General features: G+C 45.7%; 1 protein-coding gene across 3 annotated transcripts in view; it reads left to right on the top strand.

Annotated features, from left to right (window-relative positions):
• The first annotated feature begins 2490 nt into the window (after window positions 1-2490).
• The window catches only part of PDE9A (phosphodiesterase 9A), a 48784-nt gene continuing 36956 nt past the window's right edge, over window positions 2491-14318 (top strand). For 2 of the 3 annotated variants that reach the window (XM_010015946.1, XM_010015945.1), the window contains exon 1: window positions 2613-2681. In XM_010015946.1, coding sequence (XP_010014248.1) covers window positions 2613-2681 — 69 coding nt within the window. Of the gene's footprint in view, window positions 2682-14318 lie in introns of all 3 variants that reach the window. The other variant, XM_010015944.1, reaches the window with a different exon arrangement.

Raw genomic sequence — 14318 nt, 5'->3', positions numbered from 1 at the left:
AGTTATAGAAAGTGATGAGGTCCCCCCTGACCCTTCTCTTCTCCAGACTAAACAAGCACAACTGCTGAAGAGCTTGATAAGATAGGATTACTTGGAAGAATTCCAAGTAATTTTGTCCATATGTTGCACAGCATATAATGAAATATGGAGATTCAGCTTAAGTTCAAGCAGCTAAAGGAAGACAGTGATCTCACAGAGCTGCACATCCTCTTGATGCATGCCATCTTTCAGGCATTGGCCTGAGCTGTGCCTTAGATTGCATTTGGCTTTTGCCATAATTTCTGAGAGCTCATCTTTGTAGATTCACTTCTATAGGAAAAATTCAAACAAACCAAATATTAATGTAATTAAGGGGGTGGGGCATGGGATATGAGCTGGAGCTTAAGAAGCACAAGTCAAAAACATAGGGACAATAGATATGACAAGGATGATGGAGAGGCAGCAACAGAATCATCATCTGGATGACATTTTGGAGCCTGTCTTTGCTGGCTGGAGAAGCTGGTCAACCTTTAAAATAGAAATCAAAAGGTGGGTGCTCATTGGCGTAAGATTCTGATTGTTAGATATCTAAATGACGTGTGATCAAATCCTGCAATGCACCAGTGACCTTGTCCCACCCCTCTTGGACCAAATGCCCTATGTGCATCTCCCAGTGTGAGTGCTCTTGCTGCGTCTTTCTAAATGGATGCATTTTTGTTGTCATGGCCATCTTCCTCAGCTATTTGCTGTGCTTGTCAAGGTCAGTCAGCTCACTCAGGAGTGAACCATTGTACAACAGGGTTAAGGCAATGCTGAGCAGAGCAGGATATGAAATGATGGGTCACAGAAGTCCTGAGCAATGTACAGAAGCAGTGTGGGAGGGTGTTACAGTGGAAGAGGCTGTGCCCATCTTGGAATAGTCAAAGGAATAGCATATGGGATAGCCTAAGGGATTAGCCTCCAGGATAGCCTGTGGGATAGCCTACAGGATAGTCTAAGGGATATCTTAGGGGTTAGCCTCCAGGACAGTTTACAGGGTAGACTGTAGCACAGCCCATTGAATAGCCCTACAGTGGCAACAGCTCTCTCCTGGAAGACTTCAAGTGCCTGCTCCAAGCTGGCAGAGGAAGAACGTGAAACAAAGGCTTGCACCTCCCAGTAGTCACCTTGCAGCTGGCTCTGAGGGCATTAGGAGTACTGCTGGCTTCAGTCTGAAAGACCAGCCTGGCTTTGGCTCCTGGACTGGCTCCAGGACCCTCTCAGCCCTTCTGGCTCTTACGAATACCCTTCACACAGCAAACAAGCCTTGCCTGTGTGTTGCAGGGGACAGCTGAGGCTGCACATCATGCCTGCAGGGCCATGTTGGCCTCCTGTGTGGGTCAGTTGTGTCTCACTGAAGCTGCAGTGAAGGCTTGGGGTGAGCAGAGGAGGCAGCACCAACCCCGCTGCCACAAGCCCAACTGCCCCAGACCACAGCACAAAAAGGCTGGGGAATGCTCCAGCAGAAGCCTCAGAAAACCCTCACGGGACAAGCTGTTTCCAGCCGCGGTGCAGGCTTGCAGCCCTTCAGACAGCTTCTCCCCTGCGAGGGCGGAGGAGCTGCTGCCTCCAAAGCTCTCTCCCCTCCGTGACAGAGTGCTGCCTGCCACTGCCACTGCCTCAGCTCCCCACAGGCGCAGGCACTGCAGCACAGCACAGACACACAGCAGATGGCATTTGGCATCTGCTCACAGAATCGACCGTCGGCTGCTTTGCTGCCTCCTGGTTTTTGGCTGTGCTTTCCCATGGGAGATACCTTTGCCAGGATACTTCATGTTCCCTTAGATAACAAATTTCTTTGCTCTGGGGGTGGCATGAATGGTGTTGGGCGAGAGCATGGACTTTACACTTTCTTTGTGCTTCTGGAGCTTACAAGGTGGGGAAAAAATGCTGCTGCTTTTTCTTTCCATCCTTGTAATGATGACAGGAGGGATGTGGAAACAAAACTGCTGAGTTTGGGCTGAGATAGTCCATGCCCTGGCTGCAGTGGGTGTCTGAAAGGACACTTCCAGCTCAGGGCACAGCTGGAAGCCTGTCACACTGCTTGCAGGGTCTGGGCAGCTCACCAGAAAGGTCAGCACTAATCAATAATTGCAGTCCTATTTCAGCATAAAAATGAATGACATCTCTCACCACCCTGATGAAGGAGGTTTTCCCTCTCCCATCCCACCCCCCATCCTACCCAGGAGATAAGTGCCACTTGGTTTTGTGTGTAACAGGAGCTGATCAACCCCAGGGTCAGAGCTACCATGGGGATGCCCAGCAGCTCTCAGCCCTGAAGCCAAGAGGGGTTGTTGCTATGGGAATTAAGAGGGTACTTGCAGACAGCAGCTGGAGCCCGTGTCTTTCCCTGTCCAAGGCAGCTGGATTTGAAGGGAAGCAAAACTAAAAGGAGGTGTCAGAGAGAGACAGAGGCACAGCAAAATGCATGCATGTTAGAGGAGGGACCTTCCCAGAATGAGAGTACAGTGGGATACAGAAGAGCAGGGACACCAAACTGTCAGGCAGCGGTGGCTCGGCTTGGTAGGATAAACCTAATTTTCTTCTCTGTTTGACACTGGAAAAAAGTCCAGTGAAAACCCAACTGTAGCAAGATGGGATCTGCCTCCTCAACTTACCGGTCCAAGTGTATTTATTTGGATATTGATGGAAGAATTCAAAAGGTACTTTTGCTGTTTTTCACAAAGTAGCGTCTCCGGACGCAGCAGCGGCTGCGGGCTGTGTTTGCTGCTCGACCTATTTCTGTAATGTGAGTTAGACCCATGTTTGCCTTCAGCGCCGTCCATACGGCATTCAGAGGGCTTCAAATCTCTTTTTAAGGGGAAGCAGGGAGCGGGGGGGGAATCTTGAGTGGCTGCTGCTTTGTACACAGATGTTTGTTTAAAGGGGAAGGGGAGGCTGGCAGCAGGGGAGGGCTGGGCGCTGCCAGCTCTCGCTGGAGATCCGTGGGTTAGCAGCCGTGCAGGAGCGTTGCGATCCGTTTACAAAGTTTTTTGCCTGTGGAGAGGTTTTCGCCCCAGCAGTGGCAGCATGAAGCACGGTGTGTGCCGAGTTATGTGGAGATTGCCTGCAGGGGGGTTGAACAATGGGCATTTTGGCATTTTCCTACTGCCAAGCTGGACGGCAGGCAGGTGCCTGGTCGCTGTGCTAGGGGGTCCCCGGTGACTTTGCCAACTGGTTCGTAAATGACGATAAACCTCCATTAATTAAAACTTTCACTTCCATTAGCCTGCCTTGTTTGCTAAACCACGTTTCACAGCACAGGGAAAACAGCGGAGAGAAATGTATTCTGGCTAAGAGGGAGAGCTCGCACGCTGTCGAGCTGACAGCCCACTGCTTTTAAACAGAAACAATACCGCTGCATTTTTGCACGTCTCTTCTTTCTTCTTTTTGTCAGCAGTGCTTTGGCCACAAACCAAATGCCTTTTTTGTAATAGAAAGCCACTTGTGAGGCTCAAGAGCAAGTAAACTCTTTGACTTGCAGAATTCAAATCTCTCTCTCTCGTCTTCATGCTCTAAATTTTGTTTTCACCCAGCCTCGCCTTTTGTTTCTCCTTTAAAAAAGAAACAGCAAAGATAGCCTTTCCCTTCCCTTGCCTTTGCTATAACAGTGACGGCAGAAAATAGGTAAATGGAGAGCTAATACTCACAGTCCCGTCCCACCGCGTACACCTTGGTTGCCTATGGTGCCTTGGAGACCCACCGTCACTGCCAAAGTTGTGTCTTCAGGAACAAGACCTCAGAGAATCTGAATTTGCTCCAGTTCCCCAGAGCAGGCTGCTCCTCTTCATCCATCTTGGGGCTTAGACATGATGGTGATCCCTCTGCCACTGCGGGCTCCTCTGTACCAGCGGGCAGGAGTGTGCCGGCTCTGCTGAGCTGAAGGCACTGCTTCTCTGTTGCTGGGGCTTAATGAGTTGGTTGCCTGACAGCCCCCAGAAGAAAGGCTTGTACGGAGCTCCCTGGCATCTTTACAGTATGAAAATGCTTCAGCATTTTGAAAGGGTGGCGAGTGTTTCCATAGATGTTGGTAAAGCACATTGTCATCTGTCTGTCTGTGCTGGCTTAAAAAAAAAACAAAAAAGCATTTCTCAGAACCAGTCTCTGAAGAGTGCTTTTGACACTAGAAACACAGAAGAGGCACAATTGCATGAGCAAGCAAAGGCAAACTCAGGCAGTATTTTTTGCTCGGTTTTTGCTCGATGAATGTTATCTGTTTCTTTTGTCAGATGTGAAATTCCATCTGTGCAATGTTTGGAAGGACTCCTGCAGTAAAAATGCTGTGTAAATGGGGTTCACCCAGGGGTAAGCAGGGCATGTCTCAGATTCTCATGCCTCCTCAGTAACAACATCATTAGAAAGAAAAAAACAAAACCCCAACCCTAAATCTTCCAAGGAATGCAGTATTGGAGCCTTCTTAGAGGGAACTCATTAAATCAATGTTAAGCTACTCATCAACCCAGTAATGAGGTATGAGCTTCATTATAACAGCACTTGCTGGGTTTGAAAGGGCTCAGCTCCAGCTTGCAACTGGCTTGCTGGATATCTCAGAGTTGTGCAGTAGAACTGGGCATCTTGCCTGTGATGGCAATTATTCACAGGAAATTTTGTGTTTCCACAGCCTGCAATTTCTACTGGTGTAGCCACAGGGCATGCTACTGACTTCGGGAGAAGTTGTTTCGCCTTGGCACTGGGGTAAATGAAGGGACAAACCAGGCTCAGAAAGCCTCATGCTGCCTCTCCTGGGAACCTGAGCATTTCAGATGAGCACTTGAAAGTGCTTTGCAACAGGAGTGATGAGTTAAGCTAAGTAGGTTTGTGTGTTGGCAAGTCCAGAGGGGCACAGCGGGGAGGGAAAAAGCATGTGGCAATCATTGAGGAAGAGTTTGCTGGCTTGGAACCCCTTCTGAGGAATCATTGAAATAAAGGAGCCGCCATCAGCAGGGGTTGAACACAGGACCATGAAAAGGGCAGCATGTCCCAGAGGAAGGGCTGAGGTCCACACCTGCAAGGCCAGTGCCATGAACACCCAGGACTCCAGCAGCCTCCGGAGCGAGGATGGTCAGAAGCTGGGAGCAGAGTGGAGCCCAGCCCAGTGGTGCTGGGCATCACTCTACCATCACACCGGGAAAGCTTTGCCCTCACCTCCATAACTTCCCTGGTTCCCACCCTTGCCCCTCATCCCATCCTCCATTTGCCCACAAAGACTCCAAGTTATTTGTCACAGTTTGATAAACTGACTTTTCAGCAGCATGAGCAGACAGAAAATGGTCTTCACCAAAGCTTTCCTCCAGTGGGCAGAGTTGATTGAGCATCTCCTCATGCTCAAGGACAGGCAGCAAGGGCTCTGATTTGGGATAGACATGAGATGACCCAGCCCAATAGACACCAACCATAGTACCCCCACAGGCACCTGAGCTGAAGATCTCCCAAAGGGTGGCTTTTGTGTCCACCAAGGGAGAGATTTGGGCTGCTGGTAGTGTGTCCCGATCAAGGGGCAGGGAATGGGGAGCTCCTGTGGGGCAGCCACCTGCAGAGCTGGTGGAGGTAGAGGCAAATGCCAAGCAGGAGATGGAGGTGGCAGCTGTACTGAGGCTGCAGGAGAGGGAAGATCAAAGGTTTCGTGGTGCTACAGCTGTATGCCAAACTGGGGCTCTGTGCAAACCAGCTTCAAAGAGGTCACTTCTTCTCAGAGCTGACTGAGAAATGAAATTACAGCATAAAGTGCTTCCTATGCAGTGCCTATGTAAAGAGGATGCACACCTGGGGGAAGCACGTGGTCATGTTTCACATGGGACAGTGATCTTGCAATACCACTGTGGATAAGGATTTCTCCTTGTTCCTGGAATGCCACTAGATGGGGTCAAGCACCAAAGCCCCAACCTGCTAGCAGGATAGTGAGGTTTGCTCTGGCAAAGGTAAGCCGGATCTGGAGTCTTATTTTCCTCCACAATGTTAATAACCCTTTGTCTTTTTTTTTTTAAGAAAAATTCCTATTGAGTATGTTTCAAATTTAAAATCCACCAGCAAGAAGATGTTCCCCAGCTCATGCCCAATTTTTTAACTTGAGGAAACTACCGGAGAGCATTTTCTTTTGACCTTTGAGATTTAAATGGTAGCAGAGCTGAACCAGCCAGTGGCCTTTTTCCCAGGTGGGTGGCTTCATGGCCCTCATTTTCAAATGTCACAAGGTTGTGACTTCACTTACAGAGTTGTAAGGGGTTCCTCTGAGAAAAAAATGTTTAATTTGAGAGGATTTCTGTTTCCAGTGTCTTAATCAACATCATATTTGTAACAAGGATGGAAAGTCAGAGGGGTACAGAGCCTGAACTAACTGGAAAAAATAAAAGGACCACTGCCTTTGTCAAGGATTCTATGAAATCACCCAGGGTGGTATTTTCTTCCTCTTTGGAAAGCAAGTAAAGAATTTTGGAGTAATTTTGCTGGTTTACTGACTCATTCTGGATGCCAAACAGAGAGATGACTTTTTTTTTCTCAAAGATATGTATCGAGTTCAACCTTTCCGGGTGTCTCTTGTACTGACCTGTGGAGTAGGACACTGTCCCATCCACAGCCATTTTTCCTCTTGGCCTGAGGTCCACAATGAACGGAACAGCGCCAAGACTGAGTTTTGGTGCTGTGGTTATTGCATTGAAATGTCAGCACACAGGAATAGTTCCTGTCACGTGAGCTTTTCTTTTTAATTAGAACAGCAACTGTGGTATAAATGCTTAGTCTCTAGCAAACCCAACAGATTTTTCCGAAGCTCACCATGCTATTTTTAACATGGCAAACTGGATTCAGTGTAAAAACAAAACACAGCAAAAAAAATAATGGTACGGCGATCAGTTCAAGGCAAATAAATATTTTTGGATGGCGGTGACTCTGTCAGTGCAACAGGGCAAGCATGCTCTGTGGCGCCCACAGGACCCATCCCTTTTCTGTTTGGACTGGAGATTTAGTGTAACATGTTTTCAGCTGCTGACCATCAGAGGGGTGCACAGTCTGGACATGGACACCTCTGGGGGTTACTCTTCCTGGATGGTGTTTGCAGGTTCTTCCTATGCATGGACAAGCCAATGAGGCATAAGCACAATGAAGCATAAGTATGTTTTTGTGGGATTGAGGCCATTTTCTTAGTGCTAGCAGATGTCTGTGGGTGAGGGAGTGTGCAGTGTAGCACAGCCTAAGTTTGGCCAGTGATTTTGGCTAACCTTGGCTTTCCAATTTCAGCTGGCCCCAGTGAATTCAAGCGGCTGCTAGATGTTCTTATTGTAAAGCAGCATGAAATGAACAGCAGGTTCCTAAAACTCCATCACATTACAGCACATAAACACTTCAGACATTAAAAATGGCTTAAAAACATGCTTTTAAAAAAGTGAAAGAAAATGTCATACTTGAGGTCTTTCTCTCCCCTACTCCCCCTTATCTTTCCTCGCCAGGGAGGAATCCTCAGAACGTTCAGGGAGGCAGACCATAATCCCAGAACAGCTCCATAATTCCAGCATAGCTCTATCGTTGTTCTGTACCCATCACTGAGAAAGGCTTATTTACTGCTGTTTATCTTTCTGAAGTCACACACAGTCTATTGTATTTATTATGTGTATGTTCAAATTAGCCAGGACAACGTGTAAGTTTAACACTCTCCTGCTAGAATTACCTATGGGTTCGAACAAGCCAACCATAGCAATTTGTGCTACTCATATGCATCTCTCATGATTAGTACAGACAAGACAAAACCATTTTTTTTCTAACACCTTTCTAGTGAACGTATTTTTACAGCTGCAAATACGTCTTTCTCTGGCCCTTTACCATACCTGCTTTTTCTTACTCTCTTAACTAACATTATGCTTCTAACAGCCCTATTTTATCAAGCATGTTGTAATTAGTTGTGCGGATAGTTCTGAAACAAGCAGTCTAGCTTCACTTACATTTAGTGAGGACATCTGGTGCAAAAGCATCTGTATTATCCAGTTTACAAAATATTTCAAGGTTAATACATTAATGTGCCACAGGGCTAATTGCACTTAGTACTCCATTAACAACAATCATGTGCCCTTTGTATGTTAAGAAAAGCCACAGTACAGACATTCATATCATCTGTCAAAGGCTGAATTACTTTTATGTCTGCTGCAGAAAATAAGAAACTTACAGCTCAGACTCTCTGAGTTCTTACTGGTTCCTGGTTATATTTTCCATCAACCATTAGTGCTGAAAGACTGAATTTTAGCAATATGTCCCTTAGTACAGTAGGTTGCACAAGGCTCTCTTTCATGTAACCTCATTTCTTCTATGAGCCGAAATGACTCTAAAAAGTAATGAGATCTTTCCTTGCTCATAGTGAAAGAGCCATCCTCTGTCATGCTGTCCCTCTCAATGGATGTGCAAGATTGCCCTGGGGGTCACATTTATGAGTGTATCATAGACATTTTCTCTTTCCTGAAAAAAGAAAAATCTCTTTTCCCATAGCATTCTGTTCAAGAATGTTATAAGGATGGGAATTTCGACTTATGTCTCAGGATCCTAACACGTCAGCTCTTTTTGGTGGCTCCTGTTTCTTATTTTACAGTAATGGATACAATTAGGAAATGAACAGGATTCACCTCACTTAACCATTAACTGTAGCCATCTGAAAGTTAGTGATGACTGTTCCATGCTAGTCACGCAGGCTCCCCTGTAGACACTGGGGAGGCGGGTGGTATCTCCAGAAGATGATTCATTCCATCTTTAACTGGATTTTGGAGACATGTGGGCTGATTTGCCCTTTGGAAGTTGTCCTCGTTCTCTGCTGGCAAGAGGGAGTCTAGCAAAGTGACATGCCTGAGATGCTGAATTTGTAGATGGTTAAAGTTATGTCAGACAAATCACAGCAGTACATTTCACTGTACATTTCATAGGTGTCGTGTTGAAATGAATGCTGTCAAGCCACGTCACTGCCCGAAGGTAAGCATGGATTAGCAGAATCGCAGAGTGCCAGCTGTTGGAAGTAAAACATCTACCACACTCCTCATCCTATAACAGAAATGGTGTTTGAAGGACTCAGGGGAGCTTTCATTTTTGATCAGACTTTCAGCTGAGGGATCTCATGTTTCCTTCCCCACACATGCACATGAACACATGCATTTACTTTCTGTTCTTCTCTTAAAGAAGCTCCTACTTTATCAAACAGATGGCAAATCTGGCATAGTATTTTTAATACAGTCTAGTATTTGAAGGTCAGATAAATGGAGAGCTTTTCTGAATATCACCTGGTAATTAGGGCAAGAAATAAAAAAATAGATAGTTCAGATATAGCTGGTCTCATGCTACACTTGTATCTGAATTCAAAGAATGAGAAACCTGGAAGATGGTTAGGTATGGGATTTTAGGTAAGGCTTCTGTTGGATGTTGGGAAATATGACCGATAGGTCATTTACTGCTGTTTTTTGAGGAAGGCCTATTTGCTTACAAGCTTAGAAATATGAATTCCTTCCAATGATTTCTACAGAGTGGTATCTGAAAGTTCTGGATCCTGCTTCATTTTGATATGGACAAGAAAGATCACTGGAGAGAAGGGGAAAATCAGTGAAAAATTTCACGTCTGCTCTCTGCCTTAGCAATTCAGAAATCCTCCATGAAAGCTGCTCTTACAGAAGCAGCAACAATTTCCACAGTCCATGCAAGATACACAACTGAGTTTTACCAGACTCTTTTCTGACACAGTCTCCTCAATCTCATTAGTGAAAAATTATAATTTTAAATTGTTTAAACTCCACAATTTCAGCCCTGACTCTGACCATTGCTTACTCTGCTGAACGAAAGGTATCACCAAGTGCTAAAGTCAAACACAGCAGTCTGAGACCTGCAAAAGGAGCTAGGACTGGAAACTGAGGGAATACTGGCTTTGAAAATATTTCTGCATTATTTATTTAGGAATTTTACTAGAGTAAAAAAAAAACCAAACAAACAAACACAAGTTAAATTCTTGGAAGAAAACCCAATTAACAACAGCAGATCAGAACAGGATAACATTCTGGACAGGGTTTGCAGTTTACAGAGAGGATTAGCTGTTCTGAGGATCAAATACAGAACAGAAATTGGATTTGTAAGCTGTGTTTTTACCCTGAAAGCAAAATATAATGTGATTAATTGTAAACTGGTATGTGGCAGAGCACATGCACAATGGTCCCTTAGTAATATCTCCATCACAGTTCTGAATATTGAACTGCTCCTGTGAGTGGGAAACCCAGACAGAGTACCAGGGCTCTTAATCCCTACTGTTTCTGAGAGGTGTTTTAAAATCCTTGTACTAGACCAGAGGTGCATACTACGGATTAAGAGACAATGTCCCCCTCTTTCAGAGGAAGACATTTCAAAAAATGCAGAACTGTGTTCAGGGAAGAAACCAGTCCTGCAGAAGGGAGCTTAGGGCCAGGAACCAGGCACCCCCATCGAGTCACGCTGTCCTCCTTCTCAGCCACTGCATGCTTCATCAAAATATTATTTCCACTCCAAAAAGCCTCAGTTATTATTCATTCTGCTTTCCCCCTCCTTTGCTTCATGTTACTGTCCAAGGCAGACAGACATCATTCCCCACTTAAATCAAATGTCTGTTTCTTGGTCTTGATGGAGACTCATTGAAACAATAAAGCTAAGCATTCAGGGAAGATGAGTTTTTTTGCCATTTTTTTCTACACATGGTAGAAGTTTTGCTAAAAGTAACAAGGACAGAAATATGAAGTAATGTTAACTCTCAAAAAGGGGAAACAAATTGTTTGCAGATGCTACATCAATTTTGAGGAATATGTTCTTTTCCTCCTGGCACAAATCCAAGAGAGATGCAATTAACAGGGTTTATATGTTGCTGGTTTTCTTCATAGCATTTAGTCATTAATATGCAATCTGAAGCAGAGGCCTCTGTTTCCCTTTCCCATGCAGTGCATCACTACTGTGACTCTTTACACATCATTTTGGCTCTGCCTTTGCTTTCAGAAATGATGCTGGCAACTGAGTGTCTTTTGTTGACCAGTCCTGTTGACCAGTCCAGACTCTTGTACCAGCAGGCAATATTAGAGTCTCTTTGTCCTCTCTTTCTTGGAGGAGGTGTGTCAGGAGCTGCATCCCTGGCTTTTTCAGGCTGTGCTGAATTGCATGACTATGTACTTTTTTGATGCATATTATAGGGAAACAAACCTGTCTGTGCCCTATGCGTGCATGATCTTAGTCCACCTACCACAACTGTAGAAATTGCTGTGGTGTCCTGTCTTTGGCCTCTGTTATGCTCTGTAGCAAGGTCTGAGTCCTCTCCTAAGCAGTGTTATCTTCCAACACCAGGTATTAATACAGGGAGTTAGGTGCTGTGAGACATGTCACAGCAGTGGATTGCCACTCAGGCATAGGAACAAGGACCTAAGAAAGATGATGACTGTGGGTCAATGACAGTTGAGACAGGTTTGAAGGCAGATGAAGTCCCCCAGTGCTGACTGTGGGTCTGGATCAGACCCACAAACAGCACCAGAAAAGTGTTATCATGGAGACCCAGGCTGAACAGCAATGACTTCAGGACACCTGCCCAAAAGGACATCTTCACAGGATTGGGTAAGATGGTCAGCTATGCAGCTAGTGCCTATGGGGTTGTCCATGGTCAGAGCTGCAAGTCAACCATCTTCCCTGGTCATGGGAGAAACCATGTGTCCCAAATGGCAGAAGTATGGCTGCAAGCCAAGTTGTCACTATATCACCTTCATGCTGTTAATGTCCCTGCAATGATAATGGACTTGGGGCAAATAGGATTCCTATACTATGCTGGCCCCATCAATAATATGCAGTACCATCCTCTTGTCTCTTCAAGTACATACCAATCATATTCCATCAGCACAACTGACATCAACCGTATTGGGAACATAAACCTGCAGACAGGAACAGGAACAATTGCATATTGCTAGGATATGTGTGAGGCTGGCTCCTTTGTTTTAGACCAGAAGAGAGCTGGTTAGAAAAGTATAAATACAAGAAAACTTTAGTAGCACTCTTCTACTATTTTAGTAGCACTCTTTGATTAAAAAAACCCAACCAACTAACCAAAAAAACCCCCAAAACTCCAAACAGCTGAGGACAACCATCCTGAGATGAGTATCAAAGTGCAGTGGGTAATTCACAAATCCACTTTTAGCAAACTTAAGTAAAAATGCCAAGTATGGAAAACTAAAAAGCATGTACAGAGATAGCTCACAATCTAGGATCTACATGTTTTGCCTCCCACTCTTTTGCTAGGACATGGTGTAAAAAAAAGCATTGAAATCCTCTTGCATTGAGAGCTCCTGCTGCTCTCTCTGAGTCAGGCTGGCTTTCTTACCTTTAATGTTTTTTGATTTTTTTTTTTTTCCTTTTAATCTTTTCCTCTCTTATCTGTCCTGGTCAATAATAATTGATTTCCAGAATAATAAACCTCAGTACCTTAAATAGCACTCCTGGCACATCACAAGCCTTTACCCTCTGTTCAGCCACAATTAACATCATCTGCTTGGTTACTGCATGTACCAGTCATTGTACCCTCCAATACCCTGTCAGCCAATTTTAGCAGCTATCACTCCAACGGGATGCTGTATTCTGCTGGAAGCGGGGTTTCAGTGCTATCTGAACTCGACTTGCTATGTTTTATTGCTTTGATTGCTGTTGTATTTAATGACCAACAGTCAATCACTGGGCAAAATAGGCTTTTAAAACACTCCTGGGCATTAATCCCACCCAGTTCCCCAGTAGCAATTACTAACTACATCAGCAATCAAGTGCCTTGTTGTTTTATGAAGTAAAGATATTGCCTGGTGTAATCTCATCCAGATTGGAAAACAGGGGAGATGGGTGTGCACGCATGTATTGGTCACAGCCACCTCTTGAGGTGACCAGTACCGTCCTCTTCCCTCCCACAAAACCCCTGATGCTTCATGCAAGAGTAAGAGTGCTCCTCACCACAGTGAAAATTGAGGTCTGAAGCCTTGCTTCAGCATCGGCCTGAGCATCACACCCCGGGCACAAGAGGACTCAATCTTGCTGGCCAGATGTTGCAGTGTTGTCCCAACTCTCTTGAAACTTCCAGGCTCATCATGTCCCAGGCATGAGCAGGCATTACCAGCTTCTCGCCAGCAGAGCATCCTGCGGGCTCTCCCACTGCTTCCTCATTGCCAGGGGCAGAGGTTTGGGTCAGCACCATGCGACACCTCCATGTGAGGGATTTCCCCTAGTATCTGAAAGGCACCTTAGAAGAGGCACATGGGAGCAGTGTTACTGCAGTGCTATTACAATTTAGAAATTAAAGCACTCTAAGGCCAAGGCTGCTGGAGTGAGGCTGCAGGCTTAATTAACTCCTGGCACCTACGCCTTTCAGAAGAGTCTTAATTAGATGATGACATGTTATTTTTCCAGCATAGTCCTCACCAGTCTGAACTGCTTGATCCAGGGAGGGTAGCAGCAGTCCCCATCACCGGCAGCCCTTTTGCCCACAGCCACTGCCTCTTCCTGGCAAGGCAAGAAAGGGAAAACAAACCATTGGAAGGCCATCCTGGGTGGCACATTCCTCATTTTCTGGGTCAGCAGCAACAAAGCTGATCTGTGAGCATACACACCCCCTGTGCCATGATGGGCAGCAGTAGAAACATGCCTGAGAATGTGGGATGCTAATGAGTGGTTGAGGGGAGGTAGAAAATAGTGTTTCCAGCAAGGCATTCACAAGAAGAGGAGACTTTTGACCTTGATCTCCCTGTGCATCAGAATCCATCTGTGAAATGCCACCTTCTTGCTCCTCCTGAGTTTTGCCATAAGATCTTCACAAGTCCCTCTGAGCTGCTGCATTCTGAACCCAGAGGCTCAGTGGCTGTTTCTTCTTGGGGTATGCCCCATTAACACCAGCATCCCCCAGATAAATCAGCCCCACCACTTGCTGTTGTCTCTGGCTTTGGGAAGATGATCTGGACCTGACTGAATGAGGAATTTATTTTCACGGCAGGTTCAAAGCCTCCACCACAGTAAATCAAAGGCACACAGAGAGGCTTTCTGCTCCCCACAGTGGCTGCAGAAAAGCTTCTCAACCAGGGACCACCATCATCTGCATGTCCTGACAGATGCAGGAGTCTTGGGGAAAATCATGGCAAGGGATCATGTCACTGAAGGCTGTATCACAACAGGATCTAGAGGATGTTGTGCTGTTAGATGCACCACTCGAACAGTCTTCTCTGCATAGGGGCTGTCTGGCATGTGTGAAAGGGAAGGGGGATGTTTTGGGGTAGATGGGTAGATGGCAGATCCAAGGTCCCAGCTCTGACCTA

Source organism: Nestor notabilis, unplaced genomic scaffold (genome assembly GCF_000696875.1).
Source record: "Nestor notabilis isolate BGI_N333 unplaced genomic scaffold, ASM69687v1 scaffold11036, whole genome shotgun sequence".
NCBI lineage: Eukaryota > Metazoa > Chordata > Aves > Psittaciformes > Psittacidae > Nestor > Nestor notabilis.
This window is presented reverse-complemented; position numbering and strand designations above follow the sequence as displayed.